Source organism: Octopus bimaculoides, chromosome 5 (genome assembly GCF_046866305.1).
Source record: "Octopus bimaculoides isolate indiv1 chromosome 5, ASM4686630v1, whole genome shotgun sequence".
NCBI classification, from domain to species: Eukaryota; Metazoa; Mollusca; class Cephalopoda; order Octopoda; family Octopodidae; genus Octopus; species Octopus bimaculoides.
In genome coordinates this window covers 22,125,761-22,138,835 of record NC_142932.1, presented here as the reverse complement: position 1 = coordinate 22,138,835, position 13,075 = coordinate 22,125,761, and the positions used below count along the sequence as shown (strand labels likewise).

The 13,075-nt window shown below is 35.1% G+C and overlaps 1 protein-coding gene across 7 annotated transcripts in view; it reads right to left on the bottom strand.

The window, feature by feature from the left end:
• Nucleotides 1–334: 334 nt before the first annotated feature.
• LOC106881110 (uncharacterized) overlaps nt 335–13,075 on the bottom strand; it is an 86,726-nt gene continuing 73,985 nt past the window's right edge. For 2 of the 7 annotated variants that reach the window (XM_089351780.1, XM_089351782.1), the window contains exons 6-8: nt 11,018–11,053; nt 10,276–10,311; nt 4,285–4,772 (exon numbers count right to left, since the gene is read on the bottom strand). In XM_089351780.1, the coding sequence (XP_089207906.1) occupies nt 4,562–4,772; nt 10,276–10,311; nt 11,018–11,053 (283 nt within the window). In that variant the 3' untranslated portion in view covers nt 4,285–4,561. Of the gene's footprint in view, nt 4,773–10,275; nt 10,312–11,017; nt 11,054–13,075 lie in introns of all 7 variants that reach the window. The other 5 variants (XM_014931350.3, XM_089351781.1, XM_052967889.2 and 2 more) reach the window with 4 other exon arrangements.

The window sequence follows — 13,075 nt, the reverse complement described above, 5'->3', positions numbered from 1 at the left end:
TCAAATTTGTAGTGAAGAGTATAGGCAATAAAATTTACTCTAATCTTTGACTGGTACTTATTTCATCAGCCCCAGGAGGTTGAAATGCAAAGTCAATCCCCTAATAATTGTTTCAAATTTTGCCATAAGGCTAGTAATTTGATGGGAGAGGGTGTTAGTAAATTACATTAAGCCCAGTACTTGACTACTGCTTTATTTTTTGACCCCAGAGAGATGAAAGGTAAAGTTCTTGACCTTAAAGCGATTTGAACTCAGATAATAAAGAACTAGAAGAAATGCTGGTATGCATTTTGTCAGCATGCTAATGATTTCTAATTAGTACATGATGATAATGTTTTGAAGAAGTCATAATGATAATAACAATAATTGTTTTGTGGTGAGTGGAGTTAGTCAATATCAAGACCCCTGTACTTGATTGGAACATTATATTTTATTCACCCCAGAAGAATGACAGGCAAAGTTGATCTTGGCAGGATTTCAACTCAGAATGTAAAAATTCAGAACTAATACTACAAGGCATTTTTTCTGGTGCTCTAACAATTCTGCCAGCTAATAATAATGATAATAATGATTTCAAATTTTGGTACAAGGCCAGCAATTTGGGGAGACAGGGTAAGTAAGTTGATTACATCAACCCCAGTGCTTAACTGGTACTTGTTTTATCGACCTTGAAAGGATGAAAGGCAAAGTCGCCCTTGGCAGAATTTGAACTCAGAACATAAAGGTGGACAAAGTGCTCGCTGCATTAATAATAATAATAATAATATTAATAATAATAATAATAATAATGTTAAATTCAAATTACGATAAATGTAAACAAACAAACAAACAAAGTTTGCTTTTAGAAGCGTTGAGATGTCTTAGAAAGTTAAAGAAGTGATTTTAAATTCCCAATCGCATGATAATGCTAATAATATAACCTGAACAGGATAAACTACCCCTATTTTGCAGAAAAAAGTGTGGGCGGCCAGCTATGAGACTAACCACCTACACTTTTTTCTGCAAAATAGGGGTAGTTTATCCTGTTCAGGCTATAATAATAATAATAATAATAATAATAATAATAATAATAATAATAATAATAATGATAATAATAATGATGATGATAATAATAATAATTCTTTCTAACTTAGATACAAGGACAGCAATTTTGAGAGGAGGGAAAGTTAATTACAACAATCTCAGCACTCAACTGGTAAATTGTTTTATCAACTCCAAAAGGATGAAAGGCAAAGCCAACCTCAATAACATTTGAACTCAGCACATAAAGAGCTGGAAGAAATACTGCTAAGCAATTTCTTGTCCAACACTCTGATTCTGCAAATTAACCATCTTATAATTTCTTCTAATTTAAGAAAAAGGTCAGCAACTTTTTAAGTTAGAGGATTGGTCAATTGAATAGAGCCAAGAACTTTACTGGTACTTATTTTATCAACCTTTGAGGGATGAAAGACAAAGTTAACCTCAGCAGAATTTGAACTCAGAATGTAGGTGTATGTAAGATTACGTTATTTTATGTGTCATTGCCTTCTATCAGCTGAACCATAGGGAGGAAGAATGTCCTGTATGTCCTCTCTGCCTATGGTTTTGTTTTCAGAAGATTGGGTGAAGAGCTTAGAGTAAGGTTTGAGAATGAGATACAGCAGAAATAATGAGAGGAACAGAGCAGCTTATATTAAGAGAGCCTGGTTGTAAAATGTCAGTGTGTGAATCTTTATCAATCAGTTGAATAACCTTCTTTTAGCATCAGAGTACCATACATGAATAGTACTGTAATGTTTGTACTACTTAAGCTTTCTATGGTGGCAGAAACTAATTATGACCGGAGTATATTGAGGTCCTGAACAGAAAGCCTAGTCTCTTTGATGCAGTTTTGGGAATGTTATCAGAGACTGTGAGGCTAGACTTTTGAGTTTTAGTTATAAGTTATTCATGTGCGGTTTTGTAGGACTCTTTCAAAGATATGCAAAGTAATTGTGTCTTTGAGCTGTTGAAAGAGTTCAGGTTGTCATCTCTCCAAGAATTTAAGAGTTATAACAAAGCCTAGTTGTCTATTAGAGCTGATAAAATGTAGAGCATCTTGCAATTGAATAATCTGATAAGATACTTGGAAGATTTAAGAGACAGGCAGAGTCCATAGCTAGGCATCTTAGCTATGAGGCTCTCATACAAGACATGGTTGAAGGTTTCTCTGACATCAAGGATAAACTATATTACTTTTGACGAAGTTCTAAAGAGTAGGGAACTACTAGTGAAAAACACAACAGACCGAGTTTCTGACAGTCTGGTTCTACAGAAACCATACTGATGATTAACTGAAACCAAAAAGATAATCTACCAATTGGTGGATTATCTTTGTAGAGAGAGAAAAATTGAAGGGTTTGGTGAGAATACAAGCAAGCTTGCAAGTACAATGTATAAGAGTAATGGATGGAATAGCGTTAAAACCAGTTATCTTGTTGGATTAGAGTGCTTAGAAAAGTTTTCACATTTGGTAACTTTGTGTTTATGGAAGTGAAGCTGCTGGAGATAAAGAGGAATTTTGAAGGATGAAGATTTTTTTGTTGCTTTTTTTGTTTTTGCTGTGTATGTATGTTTTCAGTGCAGGGTTTGAAGCAAAAATAGTTGCACATGTTGGGGTTTTATTTGCAAGATTAATACTTAGAGAGACATCTTAGAGCTGCTTTAGGTAGACCCTGCATGTACAGATCCAAATACTTAGGCTTAGTACCTATAATAAATTTTGCAACTATACTCTTTGTATTATATAGTTTCATTTATTTTAATAAATGCAGCACTCTAAAAATGTTCTAATAGGTGTTGATGTACTGAATGATATATGCAAAAAATTTTTTAATTAATTGAAATTTCCCTCTTAATTGAAGAAAGAAAACAAACACTTAGTGCTAGTTGTTAGTGACTCTCAAAGAATAAAGGAGGTAAATTTAAGACAAAAAAAAAACAGTACCCACAATTATATCTTATATTCATGAACACACAACTCACAAAATCCTCACTGACCAATGGACCAGGTTTTACTTACATATACAAGAAAATTTACCAAAATTTAAACAAGTTTACTTATAAAATATATATATGTATATTTTTTGGCAAATCAGAAATCCTTATCACTATTAGAAACATTGTACAATTATCTGTAGTAGATAGATGCAAGGATTGAAACACCAATGATAGATTTAGAATATTATTGTAAAAATATAATGTAGGCTTTTCAGAATTGGTTTCTTTTGACTGCAAACTAAGGCCAGATATTTTAAAGAGATGGCTGGAAGTGACATTCATGCGTTTTCCTAAGGTGACTAGCAGCCTTTTGTTGTGTATTGATAATTTCCCCAATCTCAGCATAATTTAGTAGGCCAAAATGGTATTAAATTCTGGTTTCATTAGCAACAAATGTATAAGGGGCCCTGAACAGGACACCAGTCAATCACAGATAAACTTTACCTGAAGATCTGGTATCTATTTACTCTGCACCCAAGTAAACTGAGTCAATAAAGAATGAAACGTTCCAACCATAAAGACACTAATGTGCTTTAATTGGTTTGAACTATGATCTGGTAGCTGAATACCTTATCCACTCAGCTCTTTCATAGAAGTGAAGAGAAGCCCAAACCCACGTTACAGGATTCAACTCAAGAAAATCTTACCTTTGATTACCTGGCACTCACCTCTATTGGTTACAAAATAGGGCAGTGGTGAAGATGGCTGGGACAGTAAAGTATTAGATACTTTACTGTAATAAGTACCAGTAATATACTGGAATCAAGTTACTGAGCTATACCCAATACTCTACTAAATATGGGCCCTGTACACAGTAAAAAAAATGATATGGGTTTATATCAACCAAAACTGGTTTAAATAATGTGGAAATTGCAAATCCATAGACTTTTAGCAGTGTCAGTGTGTTTGTGTGGCTATAAAAGTATCAAACCATAGCTTTGATTTCTGTGATGAGTTCATACATGTATTTGCATATGTAAAGAACAAGCTTATAACCGTTAGTTTTGGTGCATGTGTATGTATAGATGTGTCATTGTAAAGTTTAAGCTTATAGCCTCTAAGTTTACTGAAAGTCCTCCATGTCTACCTTACAGCCTAACTACTTACCTGGTGTCCACATATGTGTACACACCTGTTTACTTATAGTTCCTGGCTTCCTGCAGCCCAATAGAGACCATGGCTTACTGCTATGAAAAGACTCCATGCATAAAATTCTGGAATACCCTACTCCATCCTCACTTAGTTTTCTTTTGTTTCTGTATATTTTTGTTTCCATTTTTTTTTGTCATATGATAAACAGGTAGAACTTACCAGAAACACCTTGAAGTAGTAGTGAGAATATATCAGATGTATGTGAGAGGGGTTTTGAGGACAAAGAGTGGATAGAGAATGAGAGGGTTCAGCAACAATGAACATTCCTCTTCAAAAAAAAAAAAAAAATAGACAGTGGTGATGGGAAGAGGAATTTGCCATGCCATGCAGGGTGAGGGCAATGCCAAATGAGAAAGGAGGCCACCAATGGGTAGGCCTGTCCATGACCTCATAACCTGGAAGTCCTCATAAATTCATCATAGGAAGGTGGTGCTTCCAGGCAGCATTCTTCATCAGCACTCTGGAATGCCTCCTCTTCATCCAAGTTGACTGCGGTCTCTTCTGATGCCATTGATTCAGTGACAGTCTCACTGACCACATAATCTTGGTTCATGACCACATCATAGGGTGGAGGGTCATCACTGTACATTCGTAGACGGCTGTTAATGAGGGAGAGGAAAATGGAATAAATGTTAGCGATTATATGGCAGTTGTCATCATTATCATCATCATCATCATCATCATCATCGTTATCATCATCGTCGTCGTCGTCGTCGTCGTCGTCGTCGTCATCATCATCGTCGTCATCATCGTCATCATCATCACCATCATCATCATTATCATCATCATAACAATCTTTACTGTCACCATCACAGGCACTTATACCACAATTATCATCAACACTACTATCACTACTACAATTATCACCATCATCGCTAATACTAACCACCACTAACCTCATGGTCAATACTACAACTACTTTCATTAAAAATACTCACACTACCATGACAACTACTAAAACTAACATCACCACAGTCTCGAGCTCTGTACCACTGCTTCTACTACCACAACTTTCATCCCTTCCGTCCTTATTACTACTACTACTACTACTACTACTACTACTACTACTACTACTACTACTACTACTACTATTACCACTACTACTACTACTACCACCACCACCACCACCACTGCTGCTACTACTACTACTACTACTACTACTACCACTACTACTACTACTACTACTACCCACTGCCATATGTTTCAAACATTTTCTACATACCAGTCAATAATGTGCAAAAAGAAAAATTTGATCAAAACATTCAATACAATTTAGTACTGTTCTTCACTACTACATTGTAGCATTAAATGCCTTTCTGCACTAGCCAGTACCATTTAATGTTACACTACAACATTCAGTATTATACAGTACAATTCAACAAAACAGATATGTATACATATATATACACATAAAGAGAGGAGTCTGTGGACAACCCCCCATGTAAATTGGACTATCATATAGTCAGTAAATATAGAGGACAGGAGGGAAAACATAGCCTCTGTATCACAGAGAAATTAAATATAACATCAGCAGTGAAAATTTTGAATATTAGTGAAGAAACCTCTTTTACAAGCACAAACAACAATTTAAACTTTGAAACTTCAAGCATGACCCCTCACACACCTTGCCACCTACCCAATCTGGGTAATCTTTTGAATATCAGTTACATGCATAATATATATTACAGGGATAAACCCCAGAAACTCATATTGGAATTCTTAACTATACAAATATATAACATATACACAACAGATACTCATGTCATCACACGATTTATAAAAATATATGAAAATGAACTTCGAAATATATTTGTGAACTTTCAGCTTCATGGATTAATTTTGTGTTCTAAACCTGTGAAACACCATAAATGATAAAACATGCACACATTCAAACACCAATCACACATATACCATGTTGTTATATATATATATATGAGTGTGCATGAACGTCCTGACATAAGATAATTAACAAATTAATTAATCATTTAGGATGAATGTAAATTCTTGCAAAAATCCAGGGCCAATGCAAGAGAGATAACTATTAAGAAAGTCTTATAAGTCACCTCTGCTGATCTGTGTATCTATTTTGAAATCCTACATATACTAGCATAACCTCATGTATTCTCATCCAAAATAGAGGTGATTACCAGCATTCTCAAGTGGATCACTTGAGGATTGTGGAAAATTTTTCCACATAGAATCGTCGGCTGTCTTGTTAATCCATAAATAAAAACTAGTATGTATATATATATGTATGTATGGATATAACAGTTGTTAATTTATACACACACATACATACACACACACACACACACACACACACACACACACACACACACACACACACACACACATATATACATACATATATGTTTGATTATTTAGCATAATTTTTTAAAATTAAGAAAATCAACGTGCTTCAATATACTGCTTAGTGTTTTTAATGTGCCCCTTGTTTATGTATAAATAATTCTGTTTCATTTGTCTCCACCTATTTTGTAACACCTTTGTATACATTTTATTGTCTGAATGAATGGGCCTGGATGACAATAATAAGGAAAAACCTATAGTTATCATCATTATCATCATCATTATTTATATCATTGTCATTCTCATAGTGATTTCTATGTAAAAATATATAGTAAATTGCTCTTCATACATTGGCTGCATTTATCTTGCTGTAAGTTCTATGAATAGGCATAGTTCACTGTCCTCTATGAAACTCAATGAAGGAACATGTCTAACAAGAGAAACAGTTAAATGACAATAATTACTGCAATTATCACAATAGTTTGGTCTCACCCACAGTTATTATTTTCTATTCACACCAGACAAATTTACCATAAATATTGCATTTATGAAAATACAATTGTTTTTTACATCTTCTTCCTGCATATTAATGACTCATTTTATAGTGAAAAGAAATATGTTGAATCATATATTTACTGATTATACCATGAAGGGTCTCCTTAAAACCATAATCAGTTTTTCAGTAAGAAAACCATAACCAATAAGAGTGACAGCAACACCTATTATTAAATATTCTGTCAAAATATCTCACACTCAAGTAACAAATGTTCTGTAAGAATTGATCTATCTACATGACAGTTGTCAAATGAAAATAATGGAGGTATTGAAAATTTAAAACAGCAGTCAATCCAGCAACATTACCCCCTCAGATGAGTAGTGAGGTAACACAACACCAAGCACAATCACCTGTTAGTGTACATTTTAAAACAGGGCATTAGGAAGAGCATCTTGCTGTAGAAACCTTGCCAGATCAGATTGGAGCCTGGTACAGCCTTCTGGCTTGCCAGTCCTCAGTCAAACTGTCCAACCCATGTCAGCATGGAAAGCGGACGTTAAACAATGATGGTGATTATGAAATTCCGAATATAGGCAGTAAATGATTGTCAACAAAATGACAGTAAGTTTGAAATGAAATGAAAAAAAAAACACAATGTAAAAAATAGATCAAGATGGATCAAGAAAATATGAAATGTTTGATTAGAGCAAATATTGGGGAGTGTTTACATATTTTGTTAAGATAACTGACAATTTATAAATTTGAAATAAATTTGAAAAGCTTGACACTACTTAAAATTGTGCTATAGTCATATGTTCTCAAGAAGTGAAATAAATACAAACACATACCCTAACTACCACACACACACACACACACACACACACACACACACACACATATCATTATCATCATCATTATTTCAATGCTTGTTTTTCTGTGCTTGCATGGATCAGAAGAAACTTAAGCACAATAATTTCTACCACTGAATGCTTTTCCTATTACCAACTCTCACCGCTTTCCAAACAAAAACTAATATTTCCTTTAAAATTATCCATCAAGAAAAAAAAAACAGCTCAAAAGCCAAACATGTCTCATCAGAAGATTGCTAACAACTGACACTGCTTGCATAAGGAGTGACTTCCTTTTCAATCAGCATGCAAATATCATGACATGAAGAAGGCATGCAAACACACACACACACACACACACACACACACACACACACACACACACACACACATCCCTGTATATCATCATTGGCATTTTAGCATCCACTTTTCCATGGTAGCATGGGTCAGACAAAATTTGTTGAGACAAATTTTCTACAACTGAATGCCTTACATATCACTAGCATACATCTGTTTCCAAGCTAGGTAATATTTCTCCATTTCTAGACATATATTTTTTGGTAGACTATAAACAAAAACTCCACTTGCGTGACAGTAACACTTGTTTACAAATATAGTGTAATCACCCACCTGCACACACACACACACACACACACACACACACACACACACAAATACTTAAAAGTGGCTTTTAAGCTAGCTCCTGTGAAAGGTTCTTCATCAGGCCTTAGGCCCAACAATGATACTTCATGCATACAGTACATATCAAATTTTATTAAACTTGAACAATATTTTTCAAGCAATGAACAATTTTCAGCAAAACAATGGTATAATTTGTCGACTTGGAACTTATTGCAAAGCTGCATGATAAACAATAGTACCACCACCATCGCCACCACATCTGCCATATACACCATTCAGACTTCTGACACCACCACCATCAATACCTTTGACTTCGCTGCCTTCCCCTCCTCCACCTTCACCTCTGCCTTTCACATTGCTTACTCTCACCATTATACCTGGCCACCTTGACTACCATCACCACCACCATCACCATCACTGCCACCTCCGCCTCTATCACAACTACAGCTCATACTGTTACTATCACCCCATTACCATCAGTGTTCAGTATGTTAGTTCAGCATGTTGGTTCAATGTTCAGTCCCTCTTTCTCTCACATATCCACTCTTTCTCTCTCTCTCTCTCTCTTATTACTACTCCCACTGCCACCATCAACATTACTACCTTTAATAAGATATCATCAACTCTCCCTAAATTTCTTTGTCTCTCTTCTCTCTCTCTCTCTCTCTCTCTCTCTCTCTCTCTCTCTCTCTCTCTCTCTCTCTCTCTCTCTCTCTCTCTCTCTCTCTCTCTCTCTTCGCTACTACCCTCACCATCTTTATGCCTACTTTTACTCTCACCCCAGCATGAGGAATAGTGAAGTGTCATTGAATAGTGAGAAACAGGGTCAAAGTGTGACAAACTGACAAACAGAAATTAGTTTTCGCATTTATTATATTATATATATATATATAAGTTTGTATGTATGTATATGAAAAAATTCATAATAATAATAATCCTTTCTACTATAGGCACAATGCCTGAAACTTTGTGGGAGGGGGAAAGTTGATTACATTGACGCACTGCATATCTGGTACTTAATTTATCAACCCCCAAATAAATGAAAGGCAAAGTCAACCTCAGCAGAATTTGAACTCAGAACATAGCGATGGGTGAAATACTACTAAGCATTTTGTCCGGCATGTTAACGATTCGGATGATGATGATGATGATAATGATGATGATGATGATGATGATGGTGATGGTGGTGGTGGTGGTGGTGGTGGTGGTGGTGGTGGTGGTGGTAGTGGTTGGTCACTCCCATCAATTTTGATGTATGAGTGTTTGAAGGAGAGGATTTGAAAGAAAAATAATGAAACAAAGTAAAGAACAACTTTAAAAATGAAAGAATAAAAGAAGCTGCATCTATTTGTGATGGATGCCTGAATGTAATTTGAGTCCAGGTATGGATTTTGCTATGAAGTCACACTGAGACCACTGATGATTTTGATTTTGTCTGGGAATGGGTAAATGTGTTGTTGATTGCAGGATATAATTCTATTATTGTTCTGTTTTTTTCAACTCGAATAATAATGGTTTCACATTTTGGCACAAGAGCAGTAACAAATATATATGTTTGTATGTATGTATAAAATATATAAATATGAATTTATATAATATATGATAATTTATGTCAGCACAAGATCTCCAAATGAGAAGTATATGAGATACTGCGATATTCATGACTTTCTCCAGAGTATCAGCAGTGTATAAGATTTTAAATGAACTCCACACAAAAACTGAAACCAAGTTTATAAATTTGATTTCTCAACAATATTTGCCAAATTTTTTCGCTAATATTGTTAAAGACAAATGAAATAAACATACCTGCCAAAGAAAAATGGCCGTGGTGTGGCTGGAGCACTAATGAGAAATAAAGATAGAGTAGACAATTAGATGACCAAATTTAAAGATGGACAAGACTTTTGTGCAAAAGAGCGTCTATTTTGTATAAAATTGGTGACGGCATAAGAATAGTGACTCTAAAGGGTTATCGTATCAGGAGAGGAGGATATTGGGATTGATACAGAAATGAAGGAAAAGCATTGAATGTTAAAAAACGGAATGGTGATTGTGTTACAATAGTAGATATGGATAGAAACATATGAATGATGAGTATTTGTTACTACTGTAAGAAATATACACTCATAACCTTACAGTAGATAATATAAGTATAGATGTGGCAGTGAATATATTGACATTACTGATGGATGTACTACAATACAGTGATTGATATGTCACTATACTATGATAGAAAGCTAGACACTATAGTGATTAGTGTGTTGCTATATTATGGCAGACATACATGCATTACAGTGGTAGTAGTCACTGTATTGTGGTGGACATATAGACAGTATAATGCTGTATATTGCAATGATGGGAGACACATGTTACAATAGGATGCGATATTCTATACACTACAATAATACAAGATATGGGATATTGTACATTATACTGGATTGAGATATCAAGTTTACTTAAGTGCAGATCTTCTCTCACATGAAAGTTAAGGCTTAGTATGCAGTATAGTGCTAGAGAAAGCTGTTCTGGTGGGAGTGTATAGGTTTACCTTGTATACACTGGTGGCAGAGGACTGTATGGTGTACTGTCAATAGAAATAATACCATTTGATTCACAGATTCAATACAAACAAATGATGGACAAATGGACTGACAAACTCACACACACACACACACACACACACACATGTACATTCACAGACACACACATATGTGCACACTTTATTGAAGAGGTGTATTAAAACTGAAGCATGTCAGGAGTTGTGCCCATGCTGCTAAAGATCAAACTCACTCTCAATTGCATTGCACATTTAATTAATTAAAACTTCTTGGATTACCATATCAAGGGTGCTAATGCCCATTTTACAATGATTACATAATAAGGAGTAGCCCAACATTTTGCAATAATGCTTTAGTGAAAAGAAAATAAATTTTATATCTCCTCAATAGTGCTTTTACCCAGTCCTTTTACTCCAATCAACTTTGATATATAATATGGAACACATATTATGGCAGTTTAACTAATGATATATTGAATCTGCGAGTATGAGTCAGATAGGTAACCAACCATTCAATACTCAGAAGAATTAGTAGGGTAGAATGATTCACAAGTTAACTCTGAATATCACATTAATGTTGTTGGTTGAGAATCAACAAATAACTTTGGTCTCCTTTAATGGCACAGTGACACACAGTAACTGCACATATGAAGGAAAAGGTTTTTATTACACTCACTCTCCATTTAAGCAACACCAAGCAAAAGCCCTCAAAGTTACAAAGTACTAAGAGATTTCATTCCCAGTCTCTGATGATTTCTCTTTGCAACCTCAGAAAAATAGCATTTTCAGAAGTGAATCGCAAAGGATATTTCTATTCAGAACTAAAAACAATATTTGAACCATTATCATTTGCTGACATTCTCCAAGGTTCAAATATGACCCACATTGTAAACTTCTCACATATTTAGGTCAGAGACACATACATATATTCCATATCCTATATTACATGTAAGGCTCTGACTGGTTGCTAATGATTCACTCATCAACACATGACAACTACTGGCTCACAGGCATAGTTTACTCTCTCTCTCTCTCTCTCTCTCTCTCTCTCTCTCTCTCTCTCTCTCTCTCTACCACTATTAGAATGGCTTCTGTTCTACCAAACAAACAAATTACAAACTGTCAACTGCCTAGTGCACACAATACAACCATATCTTTCCTTTGTATCCTTCCAAATCCTGCACTAAACATGTTACATAATTATTCTTACTCAAAACTGAAGCTCTTTGAATTTTTACCAGTTCTATGTTGTTCCTTCAGCTATACACTTACAAGGTGTATTGAAAAGTTCCTGACTTCAGGTAAAAGAAAATACAGGAGGATCAATGAGTTTTGATTTTATTCAATATATTCCCCTTTCAGATTTACATGCTTATTGCAGCAGTCCTTCAGTTTTTCTAAGCCCTGTAAAAGGTTGGGCTTCCAACCAGGCCGTTTGTGATACCCTTAAAGCCAAGAACTTTACAGCAGCCCCTTGTACAAGGATTCAACCCACACCACTCTCTGAGGACCTACAGAAACCATGGGTTCTAATCCTTTTCATTCAACCAACTAAGAAAAGGAAAAGATTTTTTCATCTATGATCAGCTCTACTTGATCAGATCAGAAGAAAGTAAACGATTGAACAATTAAGAGCAACTCACAACTCTATTAATTTCAATTTTAAGTCAAGTGTAAAAGCCATGATGCACATTCTGTCATTCAATGATTTGCTATGTAATATTACATTCATCTTGCCATCAGTTTTGTTTAAAGTCCACTACAGATGAAGTAGAAATATTTTTGCATGTGATACTGTGGACCTAATACGATTTTTGATGCCGCAATGTTTTAATGTACACATGTACATATATTTGTTATTTCTTTATTGCCCACAAGGGGCTAAACATAGAGAGGACAAACAAGGACAGACAAAGGAATTAAGTCGATTACATCGACCCCAGTGCGTAACTGGACCCCGAAAGGATGAAAGGCAAAGTCGACCTCGGCGGAATTTGAACTCAGAACGTAACGGCAGACGAAATACCGCTAAGCATTTCACCCGGCGCA